This window comes from Mus musculus, chromosome X (genome assembly GCF_000001635.26).
Source record: "Mus musculus strain C57BL/6J chromosome X, GRCm38.p6 C57BL/6J".
Classification (NCBI taxonomy): domain Eukaryota; kingdom Metazoa; phylum Chordata; class Mammalia; order Rodentia; family Muridae; genus Mus; species Mus musculus.
The window spans coordinates 101,598,171-101,613,419 of record NC_000086.7 but is presented as its reverse complement, the minus strand read 5'-3'; the positions used below and the strand labels follow the sequence as shown (position 1 = coordinate 101,613,419).

Here is a 15,249-nt window from a genome sequence, read left to right as displayed (position 1 = left end):
ACATTACATGCCGTGGTCTTAGCTTTGAGTTTTACACATATATTATCTATCTAGTTTTATACATGTATGCTGGGGCTAAATCTATGGCCTTTGACTTGCTAAATACAAGCTTAACCACTAAACTGCATGCCCAGCTCTGTAAAGTGAACTTGACAAATAAAACCTATCAGAAAGAGACACCTATATTCATAGACATCATTACTGTATTATCTAAAATTGAAAGGCCAGCATGATGATGGCTCATACCTGCAATGCTAAGCAATTTGGAGAATGAGACAGGATTCCCATTATTTTGAGCCTAGCTGAGTTACACAGTGAGTTTTATATTTACATGGTAAGTTCCCTATTTATTATCATGTGTGCACGATATACACACACATAGAGGTTAGAGGGCAAGTTTATAGTATTAGGTCCAGGGACTAAACTTGGCTCCTTAGGCTTTTGAGGTAAGTATCCTTACCCACTGAGCCATTTCACTAGCCTTTAGGCCACTATTAAAAGTAACCATTTGAGCCCTGTGGTGGTGGCGCATGCCTTTATTCCCAGCACTCAGGAGACAGAGGCAGGAATTTGAGGACAGCCTGGTGTACAGAGTGAGTTCCAGGACAGCCAGAGTTACACAGAGCAACCCTGTCTTGGAAAAAAAAAGGTGACCATTTGGAGGCTGGAGAGATGGATGGCTCAACAGTTCAGCAGTTAAGAACACTGGCTTCTCCTGCAAAGGACTAGGTTTCTATTCCCAACAACCACATAGTGGCTCACAGCCATCTGTAACTCCAGTTCCAAGGGATCAAAAGCACTCGTCAGGCTTCCTTTGGCACTGTACATCCACGGCAACACTCGTATTTGTAACTTTTTTTTTTTTAACATAGCCTCATATGCATGTAGCTTTGGTTAACCTGGAGTTTGCTATACAGATCAGGCTGGCCTTGAACTCACAGAGATTCACCTGCCTCTGCCTCTGCCTCTGCACAAGTAAGTGCCTGGTTGGGGAAGGTTTTTTGGAGTTTTGGCTTTTGCTTTTGTTTTTAATAACAAGTATGTAACACAGGCTGCCTTTGAACTCAAAGTAGTCCTCCTTCCTCATCCTTCAGAGTTCTGGGATTACCCCTGTGCACTATAACATCTGGGTCACTTGGGAAGCTTTTAATACTAGTTCTAGGCAGGTGAGATGCTTTACCGAGTAAAGGTGCTTGTTACCATAGCCTGATGAACTCAGTTCAATCCCCAGGACTTATTTTGTGGAAGGACGGAACCAACTCCCCAAAAGCCTTCCTTTGATCTTCACAAGTGTGCCCCTAAATGCATGTACACCCACACAATCAGTGTGAACATTTGCTAAGATTACATGCCAGACACACTAAATCTGATTTTAGAGAGACCTAGAAATTATTATGATAATGAGATGTGTTGGGGACTGCTGAACAAACAGCTATGGCTTTCAGGATGTCCAAGACCAGCTAGATCTCCCTCCATGAAGAAATCTAAAGTGGATGTGGTGTGAGGTCTCCTAGTGCTCAAGCTCTGCCCATTGTGGAAGAAAGACTCCTGCTGGTTGCCTTTGGATTAAGATATGTAACTCTCAGCTCCTCCAGCTCCAAATCTGCCTGCATGCTGAGCCATCACACCCGGCTTTCAAATAAATAAATCATCTTTAAAAAAAAGATTTCATGCAGGGCAGTGGTGGTGCAAGCCTTTAATCCCAGCACTTGGGAGGCAGAGGCAGGCAGATTTCTGAGTGTGAGGCCAGCCTGGTCTTCAAAGTGAGTTCCAGGACAGCCAGGGCTACACAGAGAAACCCTGTCTTGAAAAAAAAAAAAGATTTCATGTTGATAATAGAATACTTCCAAGGCAGGCATTATGGCATATAACTGTCATCACAGCACTTGGAAGATGAAAGCCGGAAGATCAGGCGTTCCAGGCCACCCTCAGCTACATGAACTCATGTCTCAAACAAATCAAAACATGGAAATGCAAGAACAGAGTAACTCCAACTCTTTTAAATCTATGAACTTCTGCTTATTCTGAAGAGATAAAAGGTGACAATTAGTAGATGCTTACTGTATGCCAGTATACTAATTGATCTGCCATCGCTCTAACAAAATGCACAATGCTACCTAGTTTTCTAAGAAAACAAGTGTTTTGGTCAGGGTTTCCATTGCTGTGAAGAGACACCATGACCAAGGTAACTCTTTTTTTTTTTTTATTTTATTTTTTATTTTGGTTTTTCGAGACAGGGTTTCTCTGTGTAGCCCTGGCTGTCCTGGAACTCACTTTGTAGAACAGGCTAGCCTCGAACTCAGAAATCCGCCTGCCTCTGCCTCCCAAGTGCTGGGATTAAAGGCGTGCGCCACCACGCCCGGCTTCCCAAGGTAACTCTTAAAAGAACATTTAATTCGTTCAGAGGTTCATTAAGGTGGGAGGCATGGCAGCATCCAGGCAGGCATGGTGCAGGCAGAGCTGAGAGTTCTACATCTTCATCTGAAGACTGCTAGTGGAAGACTGGCTTTCAGGCAGCTAGGATGAGGGTCTTAAAGGCTGTGCCCACAGTGACACACGTACTCCAACAGGACCATACCCTCTAATAGTGCCACTCCCTGGGCAGAGCATATACAGACCACCATAAGTTTACTTAGTTCCTAATTTTGGAAAAAAATTCAAGCTTGGGCAACCACATCAGTTCCTTGGTTATAAAGGCTGACATCTTGACGACGGATCATGCGACAGGTAGAGATTACACGGTGAGACAGAGAACAGGGAGAGAGTTAGACTTATTCTTTTCTAAGAATTCACCGTCTTAGGTTCTGTCTGGCACTCCAGATAAGATTTGAATCTCTTTTCCGGGCAGCACTCCTAATGAACTAGTAAGCCTCAGTCAAGATACCACCATCTCCCAACCATGGCACACTTTGAACCAAGCAGAGCACATGAGCCCTTTGGGGGCACATTCAAGCCACATCTAAATCACAGCAACTTTAGTCACAGTCAGCTTTTCTGACAAAGTCACCTCTGAAACTCTAACAGAGTTAGCTAGCTAAGGAAATGGAACCTGAGTAAACTGCTCAAGGTCACCAATAGTGAAAGACACTCAGTATGACAAAGACTGCAGCATGCCACAAACCTCATATTGCATTTCTAAGGCTCTTGGATCTGGAATGTGGATTTTTGCTAAAATGTTTTCTTCCTTCTGGTTCAGAAAGCACTTCCGCTGGAATCTGGAGTCCCAGCTGGCATTTCACTTAGAAGGCTGGAGGAGGTAAAAAAAAATGGGACGGGGACTTCAAGCAGGGAGAATGTGTGGGCCTACACTGTCTATTTTAAATTGGCAAGCCCAGTCTGCAAATTGCTTATGATTCTTTTCCTTTAAAGAGTTATTTGTTTATTGAGTACACTGTAGCTGTACAGATGATTGTGAGCCATCATGTGGTTTGCTGGGAATTGAACTCATGACCTTCGGAAGAGCAGTCAGTATGTGGTTTGCTGGGATTTGAACTCAGGACCTTTGGAACAGCAGTCAGTGCTCTTAACCGCTGAGCCATCTCTCCAGTCCTTTGTGTGTGTGTGTGTGTGTATTTTTTTTTTTGAGACAAGGTTTCTCTGTGTAGCCCTGGCTGTCCTGGAACTCACTCTGTAGGCCAGGCTGGCCTCGAACTCAGAAATCTGCCTGCCTCTGCCTCCCAAGTGCTCGGATTAAAGGCGTGCACCACCACCGCCCGGCAAGAACAGTGTTCTTAACCTCTGAGACATCTCTCTAGCAGGAGGAAAAATATTTAAACCTTTATTTTATTTTATGTGAACAGGTCTTTTGCCTACATGTGTATCTGTACACTATGGGTTGGATTCTTTGGGACTGGAGTTACAGAAAATTATTACCTGCCATGTCAGCGCTGTGAATCAAACCTAGGACCTCTGGAAGAGCAACCAGTACTTTTAACCTCTGAGCAATCTCTCCCTGAAGAAAAATTTCTAGTAAATGTTTTTTGAGACAGGGTCTCTCTATGTAGAGCTGGCTATCTTGGAACTCCCTCTGTAGGCCAGGCTGGCCTCAGATTCACAAACACCTATCTCTGCTTCCTGAATGCTAGGATTAAAGGCATGCACCACTTCGTCCAGCAATTTTTCTACTCTTCTTGAAAAGATTTATTTATTTGTTTGTTTGTTTGTTTATTTATTTATTTATTTATTACAGATGGTTGTGAACCACCATGTGGTTGCTGGGATTTGAACTCAGGACCTCTGGAAGTGCTCTTAACCACTGAGCCATTTCTCCAGCCCCAATTTTTCTACTTTTGACCGTGTAGTTACTTCTACTTTTCCAACATAACTATTTCTTTCTCTTAGGTAATCCTAATTTCATAAGAAGATAATACAAGACCAGGCAATTTTGCCATCATCTATGTGACATCCCTCTATTCACTAAAATGTAAATTAATTCCACTTATTTTGCTATTTAACCACTCCTGACACACATTACAGGATTACTGTAAGTAATTACATGCGAGTCAAGTTGGACTACGTTCTATTTTTGAGACAAGATCTCACCGTAACCTTGGCTGGTCACACACACACAGCATACCTCCATAGCAACACATGAATAAAAATAATAAATCTATTTAAAATCTTTACTATTATGAACCAAGGCACAAAGGCTTAATCTTTATGCATCTTACAATTTAAAAGTTATGATTCTATGGTGCTAGAGACCTGGCTCAGTGGTTCAGTGCACACACGGCTCTTCTGAGGATCTCTGTTCAATTTTTTACACCTATTATCAGGCAGCTTACAACCACTTGTAACTCCAGTTCCAGGGATATCTAACCCCCTAGGTGTCCACATAGACTTATACACATAATTAAAAATAAACTAAAAATTACACAATAATTATGATCTTACATTTTATCTACTTTCCAAAGGAACATTTTTTCAAAATGTTACCACAATGCTTTAGGGATTATCAGCATCAGAATGGCAGGCATGCCTTTACCAACCATACTCCAAGCCCAAGAACTGAAATTTACAAAGATCAACTTATGCCCAGTGTGATGCCTACTACAAGAGCAGCATCTCTACAAGACAGTGCTCACTGGACATGATGTTAAATCAATTTCCCAGAGTTCTCAAATCACAACCACCTGGAAGGACAAAGACAGTATGTTTGCCCAGCACATGGGAAGCTCTGAGCCTCTGGAGCACAGGTCATCTTGGTTCTCCCATAGATGTTCTGACTCAGGGGCTAAATTGGTGCCTAGCAGGCAGCCAGTCTCTTGGTCTCTCTCTCTCTCTCTCAGTCTCTCAGATTCTCTCTCTCTCTCTCTCTCTCTCTCTCTCTCTCTCACACACACACACACACATCCACACACACTCATAAATACATACACACATAAAAAAGTAATCCCTTTATCCAAGGATAATTATTTCTCTTGTGTACATATAAACAAGTTTCCTTATTTGCAAATTGGAAATAGTTATTTTCATAAAAAGTTCAGGATTGGATTAGATCAAGTAAAGAACACTAGAACACACCCAAACCAAGCTCCTGAAATGATGCTGCCATCTGGTTTCTGCACTCATCATTCCAAAGAAAGTGCTTTTCCCAGGCTCCTCAATTTCCACATCCAGATCATCACTTTCAGGCCTTAAGTGACTGGCCATTCCTAAGTAGCAGAAACTGCTAGCCACCTATCCTTTGAAAGACTCTTTCTTTGGCTTCCCTCAAAACAGTGAGTCTTTATTTCTACATACTTCTATGGCGAGTTCTTTTTTTTTATTTTAAATTTAATTTTTATTAGATATTTTCTTTATTTACATTTCAAATGCTATTCCGAAAGTTCCCTATACCCTTCCCCCGCCCTGCTCCCATACCCACCCACTCCCACTTCTTGGTTCTGGCGTTCCCCTGTACTCGGGCATATAAAGTTTGCAAGACCAAGGGGCCTCTCTTTCCAATGATGGCTGACTAGGCCATCTTCTGCTACATATGCAGCTAGAGACACGGGCTCTGTGGGTACTGGTTAGTTCATATTGTTGTTCCTCCTATAGAGTTGCAAACCCCTTCAGCTCCTTAGGTACTTTCTCTAGCTCCTCCATTGGGAGCCCTGTGATCCATCCATTAGCTGACTGTGAGCATCCACTTCTGTATTTGCCAAGCACAGGCATAGCCTCATATGAGACAGCTATATCAGGGTCCCTTCAGCAAAATCTTGCTGGCATATGCAATAGTGTCTGGGTTTGGTGGCTGATTATGGGATGGACTATGGCCATTTCTAAAAGTATTTCTGTATTACTTATCACAATTTCAAAAGTTGTTTTCCCAGCAGTGGAGATGGGATGCAGGGCTTCACATACACTAGGGTAAGCATTCTATGGATGGCCACTGGGCCACACCAGCCCTACACATTCTAATTGTAAAAAGTGCTTTGATTTTGCCCAAGTTAATGCATATAGGCCAATGACAGCTACACAGCAAAACATTTTCTGACCATTAACCTAGCACCTTCCTCCCACTCACTTTCAGACCACTTTAAAAATCACATCTTGGGGAGTAGAGCCAGCAAGATGGTCCATCAAGATGAAGGTGTTCACAGCCAAGCCTGACAACTTCAGTTGGATCCTCCAGACCCATGTAATAGAAGAGACTCCAGCAAGTTGTCTTCTCATACATACACATGTGTGTACACAACCCAGTACATATATACACGTACATAAAAACATATACAATTATTTTAAAAATCGTTAATATAACCCAGGGTAGTTTAAACCTGCCATCACAGCTGAGAGATGGCTCGGGGGTTAAGAGAATTGATTGTTCTTGCAGGGAAGCTTGGTTTGGTTCCAACCATCCCTAATTCCAGTTACAGGGGATCGTATGCCTTCTTCTGCCCTCTGCAGGTACACTTAAATGCACGAAGACAAAATACTCACATATAAATAAAAAACAAAATAAAATAAAATTGGTGGACTCTTTTAGTTCCAGCACTTGAGAAACAGAGGCAGGAGATCTCTGTGAATTTGAAGCCAGCCTGGTCTACAGAGTGAGCTCCAGGACAGCCAGAGCTATATAGGGAGACCTCATCTTAATTTAAAAAAAAAAAAAAAAGGAGGCAAAACCAAAAATGAAAGTAATCTTCTTGCCCCAGATAGCCTTCCAAGTGGAGGTTCCTCACCTTCACCACTCTATCTCTTACAACCAGGTCCTTACACTATTTTTTGATAGAATCTCACTATGTAGCCCTGGCTGGTATTGGACTTGAGAGAACTGCCTGCCTCTGCCTCCTGGGCGCTGGGATAAAAGTTGTGTACCACCTGGCCTGGCACACAATGTATTTTCTACTTCTATACCTTGAAAACTGTGTTAAGAACCTCTGGAGGGGGGCTGGAGAGATAGCTCAGTGGTTAAGAGCACTGACCGCTCTTCTGAAGGTCTTGAGTTCAAATCCCAGCAACCACATGGTGGCCCACAACCATCCATAATGAGATCTGATGCTCTCTTCTGGTGTTTGTTTCTGAAGACAGCTACAGTGTACTTAGATATAATGGTAAGTAAATCTTTAAAAAAAAAACTGCTGGAGGAAAAAACCCACAAATAAATTGATAACATTTAAAATGAACACTGAGCTGACCCTGTTGGCAAACATCTGTAGTTTTAGCACTTGGAAAGCTGGGGCAGAAGGGTGATTGAGTTTGAAGCTAGCCTTGGCTACTTAGTTTGCTCTAGGATAGCCAAGGACTATAACAAAGTTCCTATCTCTCCTCAAGCCCAAAGCTAGCAAAATAAAAGGAAAACAGTACTTCTCTTGTACATTAAATGCACAGTAACTTTGTGATGAAGCACTAGCCAGCTCCCCATATCCTCAGAGATCATTTAAAAATATCAAGAAAACCAGGACGATGCCTTAGTGGCTAAAACACTTAAGGAGTAAGCTGGATAACCTGAGTTTATTCTCTAGAACCCACGCCAAGGTGGAAGGAGAGAAACAATTCCTTCCATAAAGTTGTTCTCTGACCTTCACAAAAGTGTGGTATGGGTTCACATGTACAAATATCACACACACACACACCACACAGATACACATAGAAACACACAGACACACTACACACAGATACACATAGAAACACACAGACACACACAGACACACAGACACACACAGAGTTGCTGGGTATGGTGGCACATTCCTTTAATCTCAGCAGTCTAGAGGCAGACAGGTAGATCAGAGTTCAAGGGTAGCCTGGTCTACAGAGCAAGTTCCAGGACAGCTAGAGCTATGCAGAGAAACCCTGTCTCAAAAAACAAACAAACAAACACAAAAATAAACAAACAGAAAACCAAAACCAAAACTAAATCAAACAACTACAAAACAAAAACAAAGCTGACTAGCTTCAAATACAAAGCAAGCTTGAAGCCAGCCTGGATTGCCCAGTAAGAATTTGTTTTGTTTTGTTTTGTTTTGTTTTTTCGAGACAGGGTTTCTCTGTGTAGCCCTGGCTGTCCTGGAACTCACTTTGTAGACCAGGCTGGCCTCAAACTCAGAAATCTGCCTGCCTCTGCCTCCCTAGTGCTGGGATTAAAGGTGTGCGCCACCACCGCCCGGCGAAGAATTTGTTTTAACAAACAAAACAGGACTGAGCAGATAGCTCTGGCAGTACCTTGCCATCAAAAGGACCTGAGTTTGGATGCCCAGAATCCATTTTCATCTCACTGGTGTTTCATTCTCTCTCTCTTTCTCTCGCTTATTTTATTTATTTACATTTCAAATGTTATCTCCCTTCCCAGTTTCCCCTCCAAAAACTATTACCCACCCACCCCTGCCTCTATGAGGGAGCTCACCCACCCTTGCCATACTGCCCTAGCATTCCCTACACTGGGGCACAGAGCCTTCACAGGACCAAGGGCCTTTCCTCCCATTGATGACCGACAAGGCCATCCTCTGCTACATATGCGGCTGGAGCCATGAGCCCCTCCATGTGTACTCTTTGGTTGGTGGTTTAGTCCCTGAGAACTCTGGGGGTACTGGTTAGTTCATATTTTTGTTCCTCCCATGGGACTGCAAACCCCTTCAGCTCCTTTGGTCCTTCCTTGAATGTGTGTGCATGCCACATCACATATGTGGAGGTCAAAGGACAACTTTGAGGAGTACTTTTCTCCTACCATTTAGGTGTCAGAGATTGAATTTAGGTCTTCAGGCTTGGCAGGCCCCAGAACCCATGTCAAAAGCCAGGCACAGTGATGCATGCCTTTTATTGAGGTGATGGTGGAGAATACGGTAGAGACAGAAGACCTTTTAAGTTTTCTGGTCAACTAGTGTAGCCAGATCAGTGAGCCTTCATTTCACCAAGGCACTTTGTCTCAAAAAATAATGTTGGAGAACAGTTAGGTAAAGATCTCTGATGTCAACCTCTGGCCTCTGCACAAATTTATATTTACAAGGACATATAACACACACACCAAATTAAAACTTAAACTGAAAGGTTTAGAGTCAAGAGTGGACTCTGCCCATTCCATCTCAATTTGAGGTGCCAGCAGGTCAAAGGGCATATTGCTCAATAATTTTCATACTCTGTAAATACATGAGCATAGACTAATATCCTCCTTTGCTCTTCAAATGACCAGGTCACTGTCTTCTTCAGCCATCATCAGAGAAGCTTCCTCCTATAGCAGATGGGAATAGAGATCTACACCCAGATATTACACACACACACTTTGGAACACACAACTCTTTTTTAAAAGATTTTATTTACTATTTACACACAATTCTAAATGGGATTTTTATCATTTATTTACGTATTTACACACAATTCTAATTGGGATTTTTCTATCAAATACCTCCCCTCAGAGCTCAGGTATCCTTAAGAGGAGGGGGAAAGAGTGTAAGAGCCAGAGAGAATGGAGGACACCAGGAAAACAAAGACCTCTAAAACAACTGAGTAAAGTCTGTGTAAATACAGAGACTGAAGCAGTGGGGCCTGCACAGGTCTACAGCAGGTTTTTTGTGGATATATAATGGCTTTCAGCTTTGATTTTTATAGGACTTGCATGTGAATGGGTGGGTCTCTGATTCTTGTGCCTCCTCTTGGGCACTTTTCCTTCTGTTGGTTTGCTTTGTCCAACTTTGATGTGTTTTTTCTCTTATTATATTTTATTCTATGTTTTGTTATCTCTTAGAAGCCTTTTTTTTTCTGATAGATACAAAGCTGGTGAATCCAGATGAGTGGGGAAGTGGGGAGGAACTGGGAGGAGGAGAGGAAACTCATCATGATATATATTGTTTGAGAAAAGAATCTATTTTTAATAAAAGGAAAATGTTTTTCTAAAAGAAGAATTAAAAAATAAAGAGGCCATTTTTTCTTTAAAGTTTTTTATTTGTAAGTTTCTGTGTATGGGTGTGCACCTGAGTGTAGGTACTCAAAGTTTCAGAAGGGTCCAAGGAATCAAATTCGGGGGTCCTCTTTAAGAGCAACACATACTCTTCAATGCTGAGCTATCTCTCCAATCCCCAAAGATATCTTAGCTTGTTTCTAGTTTCTCGGGGCCTCTCTAAATACTTCCATACTTCTGATTCCCACACTATTTTCACTTTGGTCACAAAGACAACCTTAACTACTTCAGAGGAATAAACCTCTCTGTACCCCTTTCTATTTACACAAGTCTTTCTAACAAATACTCCTTACCTATACCGTATTCCCCTCTAGGTCTATGCAAGCATACTTAATTACTTTCCATCTTGACTTCCCCTCAGAACTTCTTATCCTCCTGCTTTTACCTCCAAGAGTCAGGATTATGGCTATGTGCCACGGTTTATTTATTTGGTGCTGGAGATTGAACACGGGGCTTTGTCTTTTCTAGGTAATCACTCTATCAAATGAACTCCAACTCTAACTAGTTTGTTTTCTCTTTAAGACATGTTCTAATTCTAGCTCTAGCTGACCTTAAACTCCAGGAGTGAGTGAGCAAGGCTCTTAAAAGTTCCCTTCTTGTTTGAGACGTCACGCTTTTCAGGTTTTCTACTTCTGACAGTACCTAAATACTGGTTTTCATCAAGAATCTGTCTTCATCTTACTCTATCTATGCTTCCCAGGTGATGTCTACTGTCTACATTGCATAAATCCTAAGCTTTATACATGTATATGTTAAACTCACCTGCTTCTGACACTGAAGAGCCATTTCTCAGTGACTAGAAATTCTCAAGTCAGAAACACAGGTTCCATTTTCTTTACTTCCCATTCTCTAGTCGTTAAAAGTTTTATTTGATGCCTACTACCAGTGACTCAGTCATGGGTTAGGCCTTAGTCATCTCCCATCTGGTTCCCTTTCTATTCAAAATCATAAAGAATGATTGCTCTAAAATAATCATCCTACAGCTGAAAATCTTAATATTGGAACTATAGTTTGAATCTGTTGTTCCATGCCTCCTCACATTCCCTCTGCCTAGAGTGTTTTCTCACTTATGGCCCCTATGGCTAACCACTAAACCCCTGCCTACTCATCAACTGCTGTTTTTTCCTAAGTTAGGGGCTTGTAGCCCAGACTGACCTCAACTCAGAAGCATCCTTTGCCTCAGCCTCCAAAGCACTGGGATTAGAGGTGTAACCACCATGTCTGGCTTTATGATCTATCTTTCGAGTCTTCTTCCTGTACTTACTTGGCAAGCAGAGTCCACAGTTTTCTCACCGTAAATGCGTTTTCCCCCAAAGAGTTTTTTTTTTTTTTTTTTTTTTTGGAGACAGGGTTTCTCTGTGTAGCCCTGGCTGTCCTGGGACTCACTCTGTAGACCAGGCCTGCTTCTGGCTCCCAAGTGCTGGGATTAAAGGCGTGTACCACCACGCCCGGCAAAGACTACTTTTTAATACACTGATATTTACAAAATCTCTCATTCAGATTTTAAGATCCTTTTAATCAGAAATTACATGTTCTCTATTAGTTTTTAACTTACTTCTGGGTTTCTCTGTCCTGGAATGTGCTCTGTAGACCAGGCTGGCCTTGAACTCAGAGATGTGCCTTGGCCATCACACCCAGCTGTCTTAAACTGCTTTATAGAAATAAGTGCTATAATCAAGAGGCCATGAATTTGAGAGAAGGGGGATTGGGAAGGGTGGGAGGGAGATGAAGAGAAGAAACGATATAATTTTATTTTAATTAAAAATAAATATAAATTAAATATGAGCAATATAAAAATGAATATCATGTACCTATTTAATTTCTCAAGTCAAAATTCTAGAAACCTATTCTAGTTCTCCTTTTGAGTCTCAAGTGCCAACTGGTTATGAAGTCCTATTGATCACACCCCTTTCTGAAGATGCCTTAATGCCATTCCCCTTCCCTTCATTCCAATGGCACCATTGAACTTTAGATTCCACCTCCTTAGCTTGGACTACTTAAAATCACTCTCGATTCTATTGCTGTTAAATTAACATTTTATTACAAAAAATAATACACATTATAAAACTAAGATACAGAAATAAAAGCATAACACTTACCTACTGTACATAAACCAAACAAACCACCTCCTCTCCATTCCCATCCCTCAGAGGCTATCACTGCTAACACTTTAATGTACATTCTTTCATATCTTTTCCTTTGCACATACAAGTATATACAAGCATATCATATATACCCAATTTTTGACTTCTAGACAAACTGAATCATACATGTTTATTACTTGACTCAATTTCTATCTTCATTCAACATTCTGAAAATTTCTTTGTTTTTCTGTTTTGTTTTTTGAGACAGGGTTTCTCTGTGTAGCCCCGGCTGTCCTGGAACTCACTCTGTAGACCAGGCTGGCCTCGAACTCAGAAATCTGCCTGCCTCTGTCTCTCAAGTGCTGGGATTAAAGGCATGTGCCACCATGCCTAGCTCAAATGCAAAGCTCTTGAAGATATGCTTCCTGTCCGTCTTTCAGTGTCATGTCTAGTCACTCCAGCATCCTTTTTCTGAAACAAGGCAGGTACAAACAAGGAACACATTCTGTCACATCTAGACTGTGAACTTTCCCTTCATGTTAACACCCTGCTGAGATGGTACTCTATAACTTCTCAACAATCAGCATTCAGGTAGCCTCTAGAAAACTCTGCTTTTCCACACATGATTCTAATTTTTTTCCTTTGTACCTTACAGCTAGCTTCTTAATTGTACTTAGAGTTCTCTGATTAATTAACATTGTTTGAATTCCAGTCTCACTGCCCCAACTTGATGGCAAGCTCTTATTTAACCTTTGCACTGCAAAGGTCTGATAGAGTGCTCTACATGAATCAGGCACACAGTAACATTATCTGTTGGGATTCTGTGATTTTTAAGAACATCTACTGAGTAGTTACTTTGCATAAAACCATATCCTAAGTATAAAAAAAACCAAAAGGCAGTCTTTGCCCTAAGGTACTAACCATTTTCCTATAATTTTTTCCAGGGTGGGGGAAGAGGACATTTACATGACCACCTATCATTCAGAGATTTATAGCTACATCCCTGTAATCTATTTAGCAACAAGGCATTGTCTATCCAAGTAAGTAATATATGAACAACCAGTTTGTCTAACAGGATTATATTTTAAGTGTGGCACAGAGCCAGCTCATCAGGACCTAATTCTCTAATCCAGCAGAGGGGTTTTCCTTTGTTCCAGTCTGCCAATTAGAAAGTAAAATGGTGGCATGTTTATACAACAAGAGCAATAAATGCCATTAAAGGAGTGTAATGAGGAAGAGTGAGTCTGCTCTCTCCTTTTGGTAGTGGTTAGGGAAAAGAACTTGCTACTCTACAATCTAGAGAAATAATTACTATTTTACTTACTACTAAAACTAAGGTGTTAATCTAGTGATATCATTATCAGCTACTATGTACACAGAAACAAGCTGGGGGGAAAGGTAATAGACCTAGGCTGACTGAAAAGACTTAAAGGAAGCCTCATTCATCAGAGTCCAAATCAGTGTCTCCGGCAATGGAGTGGAAATCCTCACTGTCCTCCTCGTCCTCTGAGAGGTGGACCTGGCTTAGTACGCTGGGCCCAGAGCGCTGCTCTTCCTCATCTTCTTCCTCCTCTGATACCTCATACCCACCGATGCTGCTGAAGCTGGTATCCTGGGTGTTGGACTTGGGATCAGGCTCCTCATAGCTCCCATAACTGAGAAGAGAAACAACATCTCTCAAGCTTGGGCACCATCCCCTAGCTGATCATTTGCATGCTTTGTACTGTCAAGGGGTCAGCCCATTTCACCTCCCCCGGACACTAATGGGCTCTTCACTGTTTCATATGCCCCTAAGAAAAATGATCCCACTCAAAAACATCAACTTGTCAACTTGATATACACGAGAAGCTGAAACTGACCAACACTTACTACTGGCTAACATGACCACACATGCTCTCAAGCCCCACTCTTTCATTGGACTTAGTTTCACTCACCTATGTATCCAAAATTAGTCAGCAGTCCTGAATAATTTCTCTAATATATTGTGTCTCTCTAGTACCTTTCTATTCCTCCTCTGTCTGATGTTGCTTAGTCCTGTGTTACTGGGCCTGGCCTGCACTGCTGAAATAAGTCTTCAGACCTCTAGGATTGAGCTCCTCCAATTAATTCACATTTCTGCAAGTGTGTTTTATTTTCTGCTTACTCTAAATTTCACAACCCCCGACACAAATGTATGTTCACTGTTAAAAATTATAACATACACAAGAAAAAAGGGGAGAGATCACCAGTATCGCTACCACGCCTAATGAAGGTCCTGAGTTCAAATCCCAGAAACCACATGGTGGCTCACAACCACCCGTAATGAGATCTGATGCCTTCTTCTGGTGTGTCTGAAGACAGAGACAGTGTATTTACATATAACAATAAATAAATCTTTGGGCTGGAATGAGCAGGGCTGACCGGAGCGAGCAGAGAGGTCCTAGAAATTCAATTCTCAACAACCACATGAAGGCTACAGTGCAGCAATGTACAAACAATAAATAAATAACTCTGTAAAACACAAATCAGGGTCTGGAGAGATGGCTCAACGGTTAAGAGCACTGACTGCTCTTCCAGAGATCCGAAGTTCAATTCCTAGCAACCACATGGTGGCTCACAACCATCTGTAATGAGATCTGATGCCCTTTTCTGGTGTGTCTGAAGACAGCTACAGAGTACTCATATACATAAAAATAAGTAAGATTTAAAGCACAAAGTAGACTATACACTATTCTTACTTAATGCCTGCTCACATTTACGTCCTTCACAACTTGGTTCTTACCTACTTCTTTTTAAAAAAAAACAAAAACAAAA

General features: G+C 41.6%; 1 protein-coding gene across 10 annotated transcripts in view; it reads right to left on the bottom strand.

Annotated features, from left to right (window-relative positions):
• Window positions 1-11,630: 11,630 nt before the first annotated feature.
• Taf1 (TATA-box binding protein associated factor 1) overlaps window positions 11,631-15,249 on the bottom strand; it is a 74,218-nt gene continuing 70,599 nt past the window's right edge. For 7 of the 10 annotated variants that reach the window (XR_001782748.2, XM_017318514.1, XM_017318512.2 and 4 more), the window contains one exon: window positions 12,391-14,111. Coding sequence is in view for 9 of the 10 variants with exons in the window: in XM_017318514.1 (XP_017174003.1) it covers window positions 13,895-14,111 (217 nt within the window). In the remaining variant the exon portion in view is untranslated. Of the gene's footprint in view, window positions 14,112-15,249 lie in introns of all 10 variants that reach the window. The other 3 variants (XM_017318515.2, XM_017318516.2, NM_001290729.1) reach the window with 2 other exon arrangements.